Source organism: Portunus trituberculatus, chromosome 40 (assembly GCF_017591435.1).
Source record: "Portunus trituberculatus isolate SZX2019 chromosome 40, ASM1759143v1, whole genome shotgun sequence".
Taxonomy (NCBI): domain Eukaryota; kingdom Metazoa; phylum Arthropoda; class Malacostraca; order Decapoda; family Portunidae; genus Portunus; species Portunus trituberculatus.
In genome coordinates this window covers 25,731,774-25,751,701 of record NC_059294.1, presented here as the reverse complement: position 1 = coordinate 25,751,701, position 19,928 = coordinate 25,731,774, and the positions used below count along the sequence as shown (strand labels likewise).

The 19,928-nt window shown below is 44.5% G+C and overlaps 1 protein-coding gene across 4 annotated transcripts in view; it reads left to right on the top strand.

The window, feature by feature from the left end:
• The first annotated feature begins 17,300 nt into the window (after nt 1-17,300).
• LOC123516279 (tyrosine-protein phosphatase non-receptor type 2-like) overlaps nt 17,301-19,928 on the top strand; it is a 206,291-nt gene continuing 203,663 nt past the window's right edge. For all 4 annotated transcript variants that reach the window (XM_045275538.1, XM_045275537.1, XM_045275539.1 and 1 more), the window contains exon 1: nt 17,301-17,433. In XM_045275538.1, coding sequence (XP_045131473.1) covers nt 17,350-17,433 — 84 coding nt within the window. In that variant the 5' untranslated portion in view covers nt 17,301-17,349. The remainder of the gene's footprint in view (nt 17,434-19,928) is intronic.

The following is a 19,928-nucleotide window of genomic DNA, read 5'->3' as shown; positions in this document are numbered from 1 at the left end:
AAACGTCTTTATAAAGAATTTTAATTTTAGGGATGAAGTAGTCAGAGGGTGGAGGAGTAGGAGGAATATGCCCAGAATCATCCAAAGTTGAGTTGGTAGCAAAGGTTTGAGCGAAGAGTTCAGCTTTAGAAAAGAAGAGACAGCTGTAGAGCCATCTGGATGAAGTAAAGGAGGGAAAGACGAAGAAGTAAAGTTGTTAGAGATATTATTGGCTAGATGCCAGAAATCTCGAGAGGAGTTAGAATTGGAAAGACTTTGACATTTTCTATTGATGAAAGAGTTTTTAGTAAGTTGGAGAATAGATTTGGCATGATTACGGGCAGAAATATATAGGGCATGAGTTTCAGCAGTTGGATGGCTACGGAACCGTTTGTGAGCCGCCTCTCTATCATTGACAGCACGAGAACAAGCAGAGTTAAACCAAGGCTTTTTAGCTTTAGGGTTAGAGAAAGTATGAGGAATGTATAGCTCCATGCCAGAGATAATCACCTCTGTTATGCGCTCGGCACAAAGAGAAGGATCTCTGACATGAAAACAATAATCATCCCAAGGGAAATCAGAATAGTACTGCCTTAGTTCCTCCCACTTAGCAGAGTTAAAATGCCAGAAGCACCTCCGCTTAGGCGGGTCCTGAGGCTGCACTGGAGTGATAGAACAGGTAACGGAAATTAGATTGTGGTCGGAGGAGCCCAACGGAGAGGAAAGTTTAACAGAGTAAGCAGAAGGGTTGGAGGTTAGGAAAAGATCAAGAATGTTGGGCGTGTCTCCAAGGCGGTCAGGAATACGGGTAGGGAACTGCACTAGCTGCTCTAGGTCATGAAGGATAGCAAAGTTGAAGGTTTGTTCACCAGGTTGGTCAGTGAAAGAAGATGAAAGCCAAAGCTGGTGGTGAACATTGAAATCCCTAAAATGGAGATCTCAGCAAAAGGAAAGTGAGATAAGATGTGCTCCACCTTGGAAGTCAAATAGTCAAAGAATTTTACATAGTCAGAGGAATTAGGTGAGAGGTATACAGCACAGATGAATTTAGTTAGAGAGTGACATTGAAGTCTTAGCCAGATGGTAGAAAATTCTGAAGATTCAAGATTGTGGGCACGAGAGCAAGTGGTGTCGTTACGCACGTATGCGCAACATCCAGCTTTGGATTGAAAATGAGGATAGAGCAAGTAGGAGGGAACAGAAAAGGGGCTGCTGTCAGTAGTCACAGACAACTGTGTTTCGGTTAGGAAGAGAAGATGAGGTTTAGTAGAGGAGAGGTGGTGTTCCACAGATTGAAAATTAGAACGAAGGCCACGAATGTTGCAGAAATTGATAGTGAAAGTATTAGATGAAGTGTCAAGACACCCAAGGTCGACAGCAGAGGGCAGTCCGACCTGGGGACATTTATGGTCCCTCCCAGAGGGGACTCCGAGGCAGGGCGTGGTGAAGCCATTATTAAATTTTGATTTGAAGAGAGTGTAAAAGTGTAAGGTGTTGTAGTGTAGTGTAGGAAGTAGTAGAAGTTGTCTTTAGAGGGCAGGCTGCAGCTGCTCAATTGTATAAATGAGACCACAAAGGGAACCGGGAAGAGAGGACACGGGGAATCACTCAGTCTGCAGCACTGCCTACATCCCCGTAAGTACCTCTCCTGGAGTATTCCACCGGGCGGCAGGTGACTACTGCCTGTATGTAATACATTCGCAACACATGGTGGGTTGCCCAGCTCGAGTGTTAGTTATTGCTCCCATGACGCTTAGACGCATCTTCGTTCTTTCTTTGAGGTACTCTACCTCCTTTCTAAAGGTCAGTCTTTGGTCCACCCAAACTCCAAGGTACTAGTACGCCGGCACCCATTGCAGGCAAACGCCCTGGATGCTGAGACTCCTATCAGGGGTAGGAGACATCACGGCCATTGCCTGTAACTTTTCAGCTGAGATCTTAAGCCCCAGGTCCATGCATGCAGTGGCTACTGCATCAAGGCCAGTCTGCGCTCTGGCAACTCTGTCTCCCTGGCCAGTAGAAACGAGGGCCAGATCATCAGCATAGCTGAGAAGAGTGACGTGTCTGTGAAAAGGCATGCTCACAAGAGCTTCCATGAGGACATAGAAGAGCGTGGGGCTTAGGACTCCTCCCTGCGGTGTGCCGTTCTCGAACTGGGGAACGTTTGAGACTTGGCCCTGGAATTTTACTTTAGCTTTGCGGTCGGTGAGATAGTCGTGGATCCAACTGAGTAAGCGGCCACTGACTCCTCTCGTTACCAGCTTGTCAGCTATAGAGGTTGGTGAGGCCAACTCAAATGCTTTTTCTAAATCGAGAAAGACTACTATAGCTGGTCTGTTGTTTATCTCCGCTAGGAGAGAGGCGATGCTGTCCGCAGCGCTTCTCCTTTCCGCAAAACCATATATATTCTCATGTGGTTCACCTAGTTTCCACTTGAGACGATTTAGAACCATTCTCTCGGCTGTTTTGGCTACACAGCTTAACAGCGAGATAGGTCTGGTCTTATTTGGTTCCTTGGGTTTCGGAATGGGGTGGATGACTGCCGTTTTCCAGCTAATCGGTAGCCTTCCTGCTCTCCAGGAGGCATTGACGAGAGTGAGCAAAGCGCTCTCCCCTGCTGGTCCCATGCTTCTCAGCATGGTGTATGTTATTCTGTTCTCACCTGGGGCGGTGTCTTTGCTAGTTTTCTCAGCCCTCTGCAGTTCCTGCAGCGTAAAAGGCTGGTCTGTGCAAGCTGGGCGTTCCTTAGCCGCTCTGATACGGGCGAGTCGCTGAGGAAGCAGCTGTTCCTGGCGTCTCTGGGCATCTGCGGGGAGTTGCCTCGTGTCGGCTCTTTGTGTGTAAGAGAGGATGAGCCTCTCAGCCTCCTCCCTGGCATTAGGGTGTGCAGGGCTCTTTTTTGTCCTCCTTCCAGTCGCGCGCTGGAGGCAGGCCCAGAGGTCTTTGAATGATGTGGATTGCCTAAAGCCTTCACACCATTCTAACCACTTGGCCTCTTTCTGTTCTCGAAGTACCTGTTGCGCATGGGCCACAGCTTCCTTGAGAAGCTCAAGGTTGGCTTGTGAGCGTGAGCTGCGGAAAATTTTCCGCAATCTGTTCACCCTGTGATTCATTTCCTTTACGCGCTGATTGTGAAACCACCAGTTTTTGGTCGGTGGCTTGTAGCCGGTGGTGACCGGGATCGCCATGTTGGCAGAGCTGACTAGTGCATCTGTAAAGTCACTGTCAAACTGGTCGAGATCGTCTGTGTGTGTGTAGTTTCTCCACCAAGTGGCCATCTCTCTACGAAAGGTGGCCCAATTCGCCTTCCTGAAGCACCACCTAGGCGCCTCAGGTTGTGTGTGTGGTGTTGTTAAGTCTAGGGTGGTAACCACCGCAAAGTGGTCACTAGTAAGAGTCGGGTGTACAGACCAGTCAGCTCTTTCTGCTAGGGCAGCTGAAACAATGGTGAGGTCCAGGGGATTGCCAGTCGGCTCACCTGTGTTAAGCAGTTTGGCTCCTGGAACTTCTCCCAGTAACAGTGCAAGGTGGCGCCCTGCGTTGTTGGTCGGACTTCTGGAGTGGAGGATTTCATGGTGGGCATTGAAGTCCCCTCCAATGAGGACCTCCTCCTCTTCCGCCAGACTGAGCAGTTCGCTGAGATCGAGCTCTGCCTGCCTTGGCTTGTACACATTATAAACGTGTAGCTCTGTCCCGTCAAGGAAGAGAGTGACAGCTTGGACCTCGACGTCCTGTCCACAGCGTATGGGCTGCTCGACCACCCTGTGTGGAATGCTGTCTTTCACAAGAATCAGGCAGCCCCTCGTTGCACCTCTCTCACCGACCAGGAGATGGTGTGCAGTGAAGCCAGGGAGCTTGACCTGCTCTGGATTCGTAACCAGTGTCTCCTGTAGTAGACACACACTAATCTGGTCCTCTATTAGCGCGGCATGAAGCAAGTTTCTGTTGCTCCTGAGGCTGAAAATGTTCCATTGCAGGAACTTCAACTTCCTCTCCTGGACCATTTCTTCGTCTAATCGGTGTCGCTGTCGGTGGCCTGGGTTACGCTCTCTAGGGTCGTGAAGAACCTGTTGCAGCTCCCTATGACACCGGTCAGTGTCCTGCTGGTAGTCTCGCCTGGCGGGAGGGTCTTCGCCAGGTTTTCTACCAGGCTCTGCAGGAAGCTGCGAAGCAATTGGTGAAGCTGCTCCCTGTCCTTGGCGTTCTCTCTTGTGGGGGCAGGAGCGGCTCGGCGATGAGCCTTCTTCCTCCGTGTCCGTGTCTGGGGCGCAGCGTGGGCCTCCTGTTCCTCCGCTGAGCTCAGGGGCTGCTCTCCCTCGCTCTCTGGTGGCCCTAAAGTCCGTGGGGCTCTGTACTTCCGGGCCTGTCGTACGTCTTGGCGACGCCTCCGCTCGTCTGGTCGGGGGGCTGGCTGGCGTCGCCTGGGTCTCCTGTGACTGCGGAACTTCTTGAGCTCCCCAAGCGTTGTGCTGTGGTGGAGGGGCTGGTACCCATCGCACCCCTGGAGTGGGGGGACGTGCGGTCGAGGCCCGGTGGCTGGGAACATCCTCCTGGCGTAGCAGTGGGTGCCGTGGGCCATGTGCATGAGGGGGTGGGCAGCAGTGGTTGTGGGGAGTCTGCGTAGCCGCTCTGGGCACCGCTTGTACCAGGCATGGTGGTTCATCCCGCAGTTGGCGCACTTTGGCTCCGGCCGCGGTCCCTCCCCTTTCAGTGCCTCGATGCACTGGCTGGTAGGGTGCAGCTGGGAGCACACCCCACACTGCTCCCCCCTCTGCCGGCAGCGCCTGGCAATATGGCCGTAGCGCTGGCACCGATAGCACCGTGTTGGCTCCTGCACGTACTCGCGGACGTGGAACTGGCCCAGCCAGCCGAGGTCCAGCGAGTCTGGGAGCCGGTCCACTTGGAGGAGGATCTCCACGCTCCTTGTTGGCAACCGCCTCCCGGCCGACTTGACGGTGCAGCGGCGAGCACTCACCACTAGAGGGTGTGCCTCGAAATCGTACTCGACAGGAAACTTGAGGAGAATCCCCTTCCTCCTCCTGGGTTGGGGGGTGAAGGGCTCCAGCTTGATTCCCCGGGGCCCGCTGTCTGCCAGTTCTTGGAGAGATCTGGCCGCGAGCTCGTCCTGCGGTTGAATCACGAACGTGTCGTGTGATGGGACCGCGACCCTCACATTTAGTGGCGGGCTCTTGGACTCTTCCAGGTACCTGAGCGCCTTGTACTTGTTCTGAAACTCCCCTGCAGACTCCAGCACGTACCTGAGAGCAGGAGTGGGCTCCAGTCGTTGGGGCGATGGCGGTAGTGGTGATAGAAGAGGTGGAGGGCGATACACCTGCGTCGCCTGTTCTCGATCCGACTCCAAGTTTATCAGATCGCAGGTGATATCCTCCGCGAGCCTCTTGTTGGGCGTCGCAAGAACTCCGGTCGGCGAGAGGGGGAGTGCCCTCTTCCTGCCGTTGCTTGGAGGCGCGGCCTCCGTGGCCATTGCGTCTGTGTGACAGTTCTCTGCCACCATACGCAGAACAAACAACACTTCACTTTTGTCACTAATTCACTACACTTTTGTCACTGCACAAACACTTAGCACACACACACAGACAAAGGTAAAAGCACTGAAATAATAAAACAAACACGGGAAAGACAGGGTAAAAATAAGACTAAGTAAAGGAATAGGAGACACAAGGAAAGCACAGTAAAAACGGTGAAAGCACTCGCAGATATCGACAAAGGGGTGGGAGAAGTGAAAGAAGAGCGAGCACTGAAGTAATAACAGATATAAGTTAAAGTGAGAGATGCAGTGAGAGAGAGAGCAAACGGATAAACAGAGAAATATCAGGAACAATTATAGAAACTGTAGGAAACAGGAAATTAACACTCACTCAGTCGGCGTGTTCCTGTAGTGGTGACTGGCGTTGGTATAATCCTGCTGAAAAAAAACAAAATGCACAAACTCGGAAACACAAAGCACTTGTTGTACACAACAACACAACATCCAGTGTTCTCAGGCGGTCACCCATCCAAGTACCAACCGGACCAACGTTGCTTAACCCACACCACAACTTCCTCTCTGTATCTTCCTTGGTTCCCACGGAACCATCAGTCTCTCCCCATTCTTCATTCAAACAGAGACGATTACTCTCTCTCCCAGTGTGTACACGTGCGTGTGTGTTATATTTTGTTAGATTATGTAGAAATTATCAATAGGGCGGCGGTGTAGGGTGAAGCGAAGGTGGGGGGGGGGGCATCGTCACCCACCATGGTACGTCCTCCCCCACCATTTCTCCTCATGGTGTAACTAGGCCGTAAAGACAAATAAGTTTCTTCTTGTTTTGTTCCGTGAGCTATGAAGCCACGAGTGCCGCAGCAAGTAGAAAACCGCGTGTGTCGCCGCCACACTATGGCTAGGCTGTGAAATTAATGATGTTTAATATCTTTTTCTACATTGTATTTGTAGTGAGCGCATGTATCACCGCTACATTATTGCTAGACTGTGAAATTAGTGATCTGTAATTTTTTTTTTTTCGCATTATATTTTGTAGTGAGTGAGTGTATTCTCTCTCCGGTAAACTGGACTGTAAGCGAACTGACGTGATTTTGGGGAGAGAAATTAATTTAATATCATTCTATCAATTTGTGGCAAAGTTTTGTGGATTTGTAGTTCATGTTAATCAGTCAAAATCGAATTAAAAACTAGTACCTAGATAACGGCAGTTTTGCTACCAATTGTCAAATAAATTTAAAAATTTCTCAATCTTTCCATTATTCATTATAAGTTTATTTATTTATGCATTTATCTATTTTTCTCCTACCCTTCCTACTCCCCCCCCATTTACAAGTGTTGATATTCACTCACTGCATCAGCCCAAGAGGGACTGGCTCCCTCATGTGCTGCAAGACATGTTCATGACCAAATTGTCCAAGTTCAGGCTGTTCATGTTTATTGTAATGGGTCAATCAATGGCAGCAGGTCCGGATTTGGGCTGTTCATCCGTGGCTATACATCTTTGCCAATCAGTCACGACACTGACACTGAGGTTTCCAGGCGGGTTCCTGCACACATGTCATCCACAAGGGCAAAACTTTATGCTGTTCTGGAGTCGCTCCATATTGTGGCGCCTCTCCATAAGAATATTTATTTCTTTGCTGACAGTCAGGCTGCATTGTATGTTCTTCAATCTACCTCCCCCATGGACTGATTTAGTTAATAAATGTCTTGATCTCATCCACGCCTTAGAAAGGTGCTGGACAGTCCTTTTCACCTGTGGGTATCCCACTAAATGAAAAGGCAGACCGCCTTGCTCAATGTGCCCTTGAAGACAACGCAGTGGACCCTGCCACTGAGTACACTCTGGGTTTTATTAAGAGTAGCATTAAGGACTTTGTACATAGTAGCATTAGTGAGCAGTTGGAGCTTTGTTGCTATAGAGGTAGTGGCACTAGTCTTCACTATGCACGTGTCTCTCAGAGCTATGCTTACACCTATGGGAGACACACTGCATCACATGACAGGGTGGCAATGAGGCTCAGATTAGGTTGTAAATACTTTTGGGAAATTAGTACTATTGGTGTATGCTGTGTGCTGCACCAAGAGGCCACACTGCGTCATTATGTCACGGAATGTCCTCTTATTCCTAAGTTCAGGTGGCAAGGTCAACATGACTTGTATACCCTCATTGACCATCTCCTAGACCCAGCCACTTTTAGGGATACACTTAAGGAATATCCTGTGGTTGCTCCCAGACTGTAGGATAATTATGCAATAAGGTGTGCAATATTTGTATTTATTTATTTACTTATATTCCTGTAATGTATACTATATATTTCTTGATACTCTACCCTTATGTCTTTGTCCAGAGGGTGGGTGGCAAGGTCCAACCTCCTTTCATGTAAACAATAAATGTATCAATCAATCAAAGCCTCGCCTCTATGTGATTTTATTTGAATGTTTGCAGATCCTGTAGATTCAGGGTTAGCCTCAGAGTATCATCAGCTGGATTCTTAAACAGTACCTTCCACCTTCCATGAAGGGTACGCAGTGATGCGGCCTTCGCGGTAGACCTACTTTTTTTTTTATGTAGGATAGAGGGCCAGCCAAGTGCAAAAAAAATATTTTAAAAAGGCCCACTTGGGTGCTGGTTCTCTACAGGAAAGAAAAGCGTCAGCTAAAATGAGGGAGCAAATGCCTCGATACCTCCCTTTTAAAAGAGGACAAGTCGTAGGATGTCGGAAATACAGAAGCAGGAAAGGAGTTCCAGAGTATACCAGTAAAAAGTATGAATGATTGAGAGCACAGGTTAACTATTGCATTAGAGGTTGGACAGAATAAGGGTGAGAGGAAGAAGCCTTGTGCAGCGAGGCCGCAGGAGGAGGAGGAGCATGTAGTTAACAATATCAGTAGAACAGTTAGCATGAAAATAGCAATAGAAGATAGAAAGAGATGCAACATTTCAGTAGTGAGAAAGAGGCTGAAGACAGTCGGTCAAAGGAGGGGAGTTGATGAGACGAAATGCTTTTGATTCCACCGTATCTAATAAAACAGTGTGAGTGGAATTCCCCCAAACATTGGAAGGGTATTCCATACAAGGACGGATAAGGCCCTTGTATGTACAGAGTTAGCAGTTGGAGGGGCGAGAAAAACTGGCAGAGACACCTCAGAACGCATAATGTTTTAGCAAGAGATGAGATGTGAAGTTTCCAGTTAAGGTTATGAGTAAAGGACATGCCGATGATATTCAGTGTGGAAAAGGGAGACAGTTGAGAGTCATTGAAGAAGATGGAATAGTTGTTGGGAAGGTTGTGTCGAGTTGATAGGTGAAGGAATTGAGTTTTTGAGGCATTGAAAACCACTAGATTTTCTCTACCTCAATCGGAAATCTTAGATCAGAAGTCAGGCGTTCTGTGGCGTCCCTGCGTGATCTGTTGACTTCCTGAAGGATTGGTCGTATCTGAAAGGACCTGGAAAGATGTAGGGTGGTATCATCAGCGTAGGAGTGGATAGGGCAAGAAGTTTAGAAGATCGTTAATGAATAATAGAAGGAGATTGGGTGACAGGATAGAACCCTGGGGAACACTACTATTAATAGATTTAGGAGAACAGTGGCCGTCTACCACAGCAACAATAGAATGGTCGGTAAGGAAACTTGAGGTAAAGTTGCAGAGAGAAGGATAGAAGCCGTAGGAGGGCAGTTCGGAAATCAAAGCTTTATGCCAGACCATATCAAAACCTTTTGATATGTCTAATGTGACAGCAAATGTTTCACTGAAATCTCTAAAAGAGGATGACCAAGACTCAATAAGGAAATCCAGAAGAGTACCAGTAGAGTGATCTTGACGGAGGCCATACTGGCGATCAAATAGAAGAATGTGAGGTGACAGATGTTTAATAATCTTCCTATTGATCGAGGATAGTTTCAAAAACTTTAGTTAAGCAAGAAAGTAAAGCGATAGGACGGTCATCCTTTTTAGGAACAGGCTGAATGTAGGCAAACTTCCAACAATATTGAAAGGTAGAAGTCAATAGACAAAGTTGAAAGAATTTGGCCAAGCATTGTGCAAGCACGGAAGCACAGTTTTTGAGGGACCCCATCAAGTCCATAAGCCTTCTGAGAGTTTAGGCCAGTGAGGACATGGATAACATCATTACGAATAATTTTGATTGAAGACATGAAATAGTCGGAGGGAGGAGGAGAGGGAGGAACAAGCCCAGAATCATCCAAGGTGGAGTTATTAGCAAAGGTTTGAGAGAAGAGTTCCGGTTTAGAGACAAAAGAGATGGCAGTGGTGTAGTGCCAGGGATAATAATAATATTTTTTTTTTATTAGAAATTAAGAATCCTAGCCTAGCGTAACACTACGTGGATATGAGTCACCAGACATGCTGGGCGTCTCAGAGGAAGAGAGATTAGCCACCTTACGAATTAAAAACCTTAATTTTACTCGCTATATGATGAGAATTGCGAACAAATTGTTCACTCCACAAGTAGAGGGAGAACTTAACTGTACAGGAGATTGTTTTCCCCGTAATGTCCTCCCCTGAGTTATGGCAATCAAAATAATTTCTAGTTACTCCACACCCGTCTCTCCGGAGGCGTGGGACGGTTGGAAACAACGCGAGAAGAGTTTCCCACTCAGTGGCCGGTGCGGCTCTTCTCTCCGTTTGAACAGGTTAATTTTACGCTCGCTCCGTAGATTTTTAACGTGATATATATATATATATATATATATATATATATATATATATATATATATATATATATATATATTTTTTTTTTTTTTTTTTTTTTTTTTATTTATTTTTTTTTAACTCAGTGCCAAGGTAGGTATAGGAGAAGGTATAGTCATCCGCGGCGAGAGGAAATCACTCGTTGGTAACTCTTTAGACTAGCAGGTTTGGCCACGCCCCTTTGTTCCTGCCTCCGTGGAGAGTGCATAGAACACTGCACTGCAGTATGAATAAAAATATGGAGCTGTAATGATAAGAACATCGATTCTTCTTGTGAAATTTATTGTTTATATGGCATCATATACTTATATGCTAGAAAATAGATAATCAGGTGTACACCACACGCACTTAAATAGGCAAAACTAAGGAACTACACACACACACACACACACACACACACACTGACAAGGCAGAAAGTGGCACACTAGGGATATTATTAATACTCACTCTGTGTGTTGCTCATAAGAAATGAAGTTCTTAATGGTGCCTTGCAGTCCTGGCAGGTTTAGTGTTGGGCAGGACTGTGGTGTTAATGATAGTTTTATGTTTTCATAGGTTGTATGAAACTGGAAACACGCAACACTAAAATGCATTGAGCAGATCATGTGGCGTTTCTTTATGTCATTGTATTTATTTAGGTCTTTTCTTTTGCACGCTTCTATCCATTTTTTTTCTTAGTTTTCTGGTCCTTGGAAATGAATGAAAGCTTATATATTCCTTTTTGTTTTTCTATTTTATTAAACAAGTAGCCACAGCACACGACACCATGCCAAAAATGTGAAAAACACCACGACACACAAGCGATAAAACGTCGTGCTTGAACAAAGGGGCGGGGCTTATAAGGCTTGATGAAGGGGCGGAGCTTATCATGACGCCAGCCAATCACCGTCCAGGATGAGTTATCTTGAATATTTCTATTTATATTTTTTATTCAATAACAATTGCTTCATACGATATATAACAAAAAATCGACATCTTATTTTATTTTATTGTAATAGTTTATAACATTAAAAACATCCAAGAGCTCGTAATAAAAAAAGCTCATTTCAGATTTTGGTTCTTCACGTTCTATGAGAGTGACGCTACCTGACTACCTCTCCTATACCTACCTTGGTCAGTGCGGCTCTTCTCTCCGTCTGAACAGATACGATTACTCTGTCAGTGTGCCTAAATTACACGTGTGTGTGCTGGCGTATGTTTTGCTGGGTTAAGCTCTGATGATATTTAGTTTGCGGTAGTGTTAAGACAGGAGGGCATTGTGTCACCAGTCTGGTAGGCTACACGTCTCCAATAACAGTGTGTTCCGTGGCCAAAGACAAGTGAAGTGAGATGTGTTATGTGTGAGTGGAGATAAGACAGCCCACGGCTGTGTAGTGATTTATGTTGTAATTTTTTTTTTTTTTTTTTCGGGGGGTACTTATTTTACTTTTGTGAGTGAGATATCCTCTCTCCGGTGAACTGGACTGTAAACGAACAACGCGACTGTGGGGAGAGAAAGTTCATGTAATATCTTTCCATTTATTCGTTGAAAAGTGTGCGAATTTGTTCAGTGACAGTTTTTCTCCTAAATTTACAACCAGTGCCTTGATACAGCAGTTTCGCTACCATTTGTGTCAAAATAAAATAAAAAATTCTTCATAATCTTTCCGTTATTCATCGTAAGTAATTTATTTGTAATTTGATTTTGTTATTTATTTATTTATTTTTCCCGCATTACAGTGGTGCCATCAGGATGAAATAAAGGAGGAAAAGAAGAAGTAAAGTTACTGTAGATATTTTGGCTAGGTGCCAGAGGTCCCGAGGGAGTTTGAGTGTGAAAGATTTTGATATTTTCTATTTATTAAGGAGTGTTTGGCAAGTTGAAGAACAGACTTAGCATGATTATATTATATAAAGATATATAAACTGCGTGAGATTCAGGAGATGGAAGGCTAAAGTAAACTTTTTTGGGCAAACTGTTTATCATATATACCACGAGAACAGGGCTGAGTTTCTTAGAGGGTTCCGGAACGCCCCGGGTCGCCCGGACCCCTAAGAAACGCGGGTTGGGCCGCCCGGGATGCCAGTCCGGAACCTTTTGGGCCGCCCAAGCTCGCGTGGTGGAGCGCTCTGTGGGTGTGACGTCACAATGTCAACAAAGATGGCTGCCCAAGTAGATAGCTACAAGTGCCATCCTTAAGTGTGCTTTGAACTCTTGGTTACTATAGAATGGAACGACTTGCTCCACATATCCCTCAACTCTAGTTGGTTCTTGATGTCTTTCTTGCTCTTCTAGAGCCATTTTATTCAAGTTCTTGTTTCCTTGGGCTATCATTATAGCAGCTTGCAATTCTTCCTCTCCAGCAAGAAACTCGTCGAGAAGAACAGCGAGCTGTAAACGATTTAATTCAGGAGACAGTGCATGAGCCATTTTGTCTAAGATGCCCGCACAGGTTTGTTTACATGAGCCCCCCCACGCAGCGGGAGGCGCCCGAAAGCGTTGAAGAGCGCGCTGGGCGACTCGGGTTTCCGGAGCGTTCCGGAACCCTCTAAGAAACTCAGCCCAGGCTGTGTTAAACAGGTTTAGGTTGAAAGAAAGAATGAGCAATGTACGCCTCTATACCCGACACTATCACCTCCGTTATGTGTTCAGCACATAGAGATGGGTCTATGACATGGAAACAGTAATCATTCAAGGGAAAATCTTCAGGTCCCCTCAACAGGCCCGTCACAACAAGGCAAGGAAACCTCGCAATTGCTGAGGCCCTAAGCTGGCCAGGGACCCGAAACAGATTTTTTTTTTTTAATATAGCTATTTCATATATATTTGATAAAGTGTGATATCAAACAACGTGTCTTTGCTGTTGTTCTTGTAGGCTTGTAGGCTTTGGGCGATGGTCAGAGTGGGATGGGAAGGCTTTGGGTTTTTGTTGTGGTCCTCGGTTGTGTGCCGGGGAGGGTGAGGGCCTCCATCCCCATTTTGGGTAAATTTTTACAATAACATGAACAGGTCACTGCCCGCCTGTCCATCACACGTGGTGTTGCGTCGCTTCCCGCCATTGACACAGCAGTGAGTTTAATCTTGAAAAAAAAAAGTTAATAAATAACAATTTGCGACGGATATATATGGGTTCAAATTGATCAGAAGAAGAAGGTCTTTAAGATGAGAAGGGTAACGAAAGCCAACTTGCTGTTCATGTTAAAGTAAAATAATGCCCCATTTTGCTTTGGGCCCCCAAATGTCTTGAAACGGCCCTGTCTCTCAAAACTACCAGAGGCACCTCCTTTTTGGGGAATCCTGAGGAGGAATTGGAGAAATAGGGCAAGATACAGAAATGAGATTATGATTGGAGAAGCCCAACGGAGAAATAGGGTAACAGCATAGCTGTATAAGCAGATAGAATTAGATGTAAAAAATAGGTGAAGAATGTTGGACATATCTCCAAGACGGTCAGAAACACGGGTAGTGTTGCACCAGTTGCTCTAGTTAAAGGCTAGTTCACCAGGATGGTCAGCGAAGGGAGAGGAAAGCCAAAGCTGGTACGGTATACATTGAAACCTCCAAGAATAGAAATCTCTGCAAAAGAATAGAGGAAAAGAATGTGCTCCACTTGACTAAATAGTCAAAGAATTTACTATAGTCAGAGCAGTAAGGGGAGAGATAGACAGCATAAATAAATTTAGTTAGGTTGACTGATTGATTGATACATTTATTATTGCATTAATAATGAAATACAACCCGCCTGGAACCCTCACCGTGTCAGGGTTGATATTCACTCACTGCATCAGCCCAAGAGGGACTGGCTCCCTCATGTGCTGCAAGACATATTCATGACCAAACTGTAAGTACCACCACGTTCAGGTTATTCATAGTTAAAGAGTTACTACTGAGTCGAAGCCAGATGGAAAAGTCGAAAGATTCGAGAGCGTGGGCACGAGAGCAAGTTAAGTCGTTACGCATATAGACCCAACACCCAGTTTTTAGAACGATAAAGGAGGATAGAGAAAGTGCAAGGGAACAGAGAAGGGGCTACTGTCAGTTGCCTCAGACAGCTAGCTGTGTTTCAGTGAGGAAAAGATTGATTGATTGATTGATTGATTGATACATTTATTGTTAAATTAATAAATAATTACAACAAAGGAGGAGGATGGGCCTTGCCACCCACCCCCTGGGTAAGGACTTAAGGTTAAAGTATCACAAAATAATTCTGGACAGTATACACAGCAAGAATGCAAGTATTTCAATAAATAAATACACATATTGCACACCTTATTGCCTAAGACATCCTACAGTCTGGGAGCAAACTAAGGATATTCCCTGAGTATTTCCTTGAGGGTGGCAGAGTCTAGATGGTCAATGAGGCTGTACAAGTCATGCTGACCTTGTGGCCTAAATTTAGCAATGAGAGGACATTACATGATATAAAGACGCAGTGTCCCCTTGTTGCAGCACACAGCACACAGCACACACCAGGAGAAGCACTGACTTCCCAAAAGTATTGGTAGCTTATCTGAGTCTCATTGCCACCCTGTCATGTGATGCAGTATGTCTCCCGTAGGTGTAAGCACAGCTCTGGGAGACACGTGCATAGTGAAGACTAGTGCTACTGCCCCTATGGCAACAAAGCTCCAACTGATCACTAATGCTACTTTGTACAAAGTCCTAAATGCTACTCTTAACATAACCCAGAGTGTACTCAGTGCCAGGGTTCACTGTGTCATCTTGTAGAGCACACTGAGCAAGGTGGTCTGCTTTTTCATTTAGCGGTATACCCACATGAGAGGGTATCCAGATGAAATGGACCGTGGCACCAGCACCTTCAAGGGCGTGGATGAGATCAAGACACTTATTAACTAGGTCACAGTCCATGGGGGAGGTGGATTGAAGGGCGTACAATGCAGCCTGACTGTCAATAAAGAAATATACATTCTTATGGAGAGGCGCCACAATGTGGAGCGCCTCCAGAGCAGCATACAGTTCTGCTCTAGTGGATGACATGGGTGCAGGGAGCCGCCTGGAAACCTCAGTGTCAGTGTAGAGACTGGCAGAGATGTAGTCACGGGTGAACAGCCCACATCCAGACCTGCTGCCATTGACTGACCCATCACAATAAACATGAATAGCCTCAACGTATGGGTACTTGGACAATTTAGTCATGAACATGTCTTGCAGCACATGAGGAAGCCAGTCCCTCTTGGGCTGATGCAGTGAGTGAATATCAACACTGACACGGTGAGGGTTCCAGGCGGGTTGCAGCGGTGACATAACAACGTTAATACAAGCCTCGACTACACCTACACTTGTCAGTACTCCCAAGATCTTCCTGAGGTATGGTGTTGTAGTAGTGCGAGGATCATGATACAGGGGTCAGTGATCCCTTTAGAGAGTCAGAGCCCGTGCATAGCATCCGACTAATTGTGCAACAAGTAATTTCCTGTACCCTACACATAATACTCGGCAGGTGCAGTTCAGCTCTGAGGACTTCAATCCGTGCAGTCCTGGGGCATCCCAAGATTATCCGCATGGCTTCATTCTGTACAAGCTCCAGGGGACGGAGTTGGGTGGCACTAAACTGTATTAAAACAGGGCGGCATAATCAATAAGGGACCGTATGACAGATATATAGAACATTCTTAGGACTGGAATGCCCGCCCCAGGCCCCTGTTGGCTAGCAGCCGAAGTGGTGCTAGCCGTGGCAGACAGAGGTCTCGAACATAGTGGACGGCTTGAAGAGACTTCCTAAAACTCATCTGAACACCCAGGTACTTGTGTATATGAACTCTAGGGATGGGGATGTTATTTACAGTGGGCAGCCGAGAGACCTTCCCTTTAGCTTGAAATTTTGTTTTACATTCATTAATCACTAGTCCCATTTGGACACACAACACTGCCAGTTGTGACAAAGCAACCTGGAGAATCCTGGGTGTGGGGCATTGGAGGAGTATGTCATCAGCATAGATGAGGACCTGGGTGCCCTGCGGAAAGGAACAGCACGCAATTTTGTCCATTAAAACATTGAAAAGCATTGGACTAAGGACTCCACCCTGTGGTGTTCCAAGCTCAAAAACTTCCTCAGAGGAGACTGCACCTTGAAACCAAACCTGTGCTGTTCTATTGTACAAATAGTCCCTGATCCATCCTAATAATCTACCTTTGACACCTTTGAGAATGAGTTCCTCCATAATAACATCTTTGTTGGCCCTGTGAAAGGCACCCTTCAGACCAACGAAAGCTCTGCAGGTAGCATCCTTATTTATAAGACACTCAACAAAACTATGACTTGTAGAGTGACCTTTTAGGAAGCCATGTACATTGCCAGAGAGTACATGGCCCACCTTGTATATAAGCCTGTTCAATATTACCCATTCCAGCATCTTACACAGACAGGTGGTGAGAGAAATAGGGCGAAAAGTGCCATCACCTTTGGGTATTGGGATGACGATGGCTGTTTTCCAAGAGCGGGGAAGCTTTCCTGCAGTGAAAGACATGTTAAATAAATCCAAAAGAAGATAAGGTTTAGTAGAGGAAATCGAGGTGGTGTTCAAGAGATTGAAAATTAGATCTAAGACCACGAATGTTGCAGAAGTTAATGAGTCTCCATTTTTTAATGTTGATTTTTATTTGAAGAGTGTACGTGTGTGTGGTAAATCCATGTAGTTTTGTGTGAAGAAGGAGAGTTGTCTTTAGAGTGCAGGCCATGACTGGCCCCTTGAGTTGTGAGAAATAAAAGGAAACGTTTAGCGAAATCACGACGAACTTTGATAAGTTCACAGCACCCCCTGAACTGTAGCGCTGTTAGACCTCGCTTGGAGTAAATTATCGTTTTGGTAGGTGTCTACTACCTCTTCTATATAGTATCATTACTTGTACGCAAACATTGATAATTTTTGTTCTTTAATTTATTGCTACATAATTTGTTTAGAATTTTCCCTGAGAAAAGTTCATGAATATTTTATATTCATAATATTTATCTTGCTATGAGATTATTGAAATAAAGTAACTTATATTTCTACGCTCAGTGCTTCTTTATATTTATTATTTTCGTTTCTTATTTAATCTCAATCCCATATCATACTTAGGTATATTTTACTTGTTCTTTATACGAACTATATGCGAAGGCAAGGCAAGGAAGAAGGATTGTTTGGGTGACATGTCGAGCGTCTCACAAAATGACGGACTCCGCACAAATTGAGGCAATAGAGAAGGAATACAAGGACATAGAGGATTCTAGAGTTTGGAATCAAGTGTATCAGGTATTGCCTTCACGTTATGTGAATTACTATTAAGGTAGAAGATGCACAAAGCATGTAATTGTTTGTTGAGGTGGGATGGCGGGTGGCGGGTGCCAGTGTTTACATGAACTGCCCTGCCACAACATGCTTGGCTGAGGCCAGCCAGTGAGACGCAGGGGAAGCGGTGGTGGGTCAGAACAAGGCCATACGTTTAAAGCAAGGGGGTATGAAAACCTTACTAGATACAGAAGGATTGGTTGGAAAGAAGGAAAGAAAAGGTAGTCGCGTGGTTGAGCTTGTTTTCTAGTATATGCATGTTCGCTCATATATATATATATATATATATATATATATATATATATATATATATATATATATATATATATATGATATTCCCTTTATACCTTAATTTTATCTGACATGTAAGCATTAATTAATCTCGGAAGAAGTGACAAGGCTGGTTTCTCTGGCCTTCTTTCACTCCAGCCTACCGCCCTGGTCACTCTGGCCTGCTCACTTCGGCTGCTAGCATGGTGCGAAGCTATATTGGAAGCAGTGTTGCCACACCTGAGAAGCAAATGTTTCTCCCATAACAAATAGATTTGTTCAAGCACACAATCCTCTGTACATGATAATTGTTAATGTATTGTTTAAGAATAAGGCAGATTACCGATCACGTACCTTGAAAGTGTGTCATTTTCCTTAAACAAATTATAAAGATAATTCTTAAGATGTGGCCATCTTAATTTCGTAGATTTATGGGAATTTCCCATGAAGTGGTAACTCTGGTTTGAAGAAAATGACATGGAAATTATCATTATTATGTGAGACATGTAGTGGATTGATTGACATTCTATATAATTTCCGTTGCAAATGGATGGTTTTTAGGTTATGATTCTTTTCCCCTCCCATCCCTCAACAATTTTTGGGGACATGTGGGAAACTTTTTTTTTTAGGGGGAAGAGAGGACATTAAATTGAGTAACAATAGCTACAAAAAGATATGGGAAATCAACAAAATCACTTAAAGAAAACTGAAAATACGTCAATGACACCTTTGACGGTGGAGGCAGCTGCGGCGGCTGCCACTAGCACTGTGTTATTGGTGAGCAGTGTTGCCAACGATCAAAGGTTACTATCCAAACTCAACATTATAACCTCCTAATAATGATTCACACTGTAAACAATAATTTTGTCTGTTACCAAAATCTTATTGATCTCACCATAAAGCACTTGATGGGTTCAGACACTCGCCTGTCTCCCTCTTCCACACTGAATATCCTTGGTCTGTCCTTTACTCATAATCTTAAATGAAAACTTCACATTTCATCTCTTGCTAAAACAGTTTCTCTGAAGTTAGGTGTTCAGAGGCGTCTCCGCCAGTTTTTCTCGCCACTCCAACTGCTTACTCTGTACAAAGGCCTTATCCACCCTTGTATGGAGTACTTTTTGCATGTTTAGGGGATTGCACTCACATAGTTTCATTCCACTCATACTGCCTTATTAGATAGGGTGGAATAAAAAAAAATTTGTCTCATCAACTCCCCTCCTCTGACCGACTGTCTTCAACCTCTTTCTCACCGCCGAAATGTTGCATCTCTTTCTATCTTTTATCACAATTTTCATGCTAACTGTTCTACTGATCTCGCTGACTGTATGCCTCCTCTCCTCCTGTAGCCTCACTGCACAAGGCTTTCTTCTTCCTTTCACCCCCTATTCTGTCCAACTCTCTAATGCAAGAGTTAGCCAGTACTCTCAATCATTCATACCTTTCACTAGTAAACTCTGGAACTCCCTACCTACTTCTGTATTTTCACTTTCCTACGACTTGTCTTCTTTTAAAAGGGAGATATCATGACATTTGCTCCCTAATTTTGGCTAAAGCTTTTCTATCTTCTAGAGAACCAGCACCCAAGTGGACCTTTTATTTATTTATATATATATATATATATATATATATATATATATATATATATATATATATATATATATATATATATTTTTTTTTTTTTTTTTTTAATTAACTAATTTTTTTTTGTCCTTGGCTGGCCCTCTCTACATAAAAAAAAAATAAGACCCACTCATGGTCATACTCACAAGTGCACACAGGGAAGTCGGAGTGGAGTAACTTGGGTGGAATGCAGGGGAGGCCGGAGTGACTGGAACCAGAAGAACTAGGGTTTGGGAATTTCCCACGAAGTGGTATACGGTGGTTACGTATATATATATATATATATATATATATATATATATATATATATATATATATATATATATATATATATATATATATTTTTTTTTTTTCTGCATGGCAAGCTATTGTGTACTTGTATTGATGATTTTGAGATTAACATTTCCTATCAGTCCTTGTCAGTAGCTTCTGACACAATTGCATGTTGTGGTAGTATACTCACTGTATTTCACGTATATGATTTTTTTTTTTTTTTTTTTGTGCAGTCAGTCATTATTGACTCATGTTGATGCTTTTGAAAATTAACACATTGTGCCAGAAACATA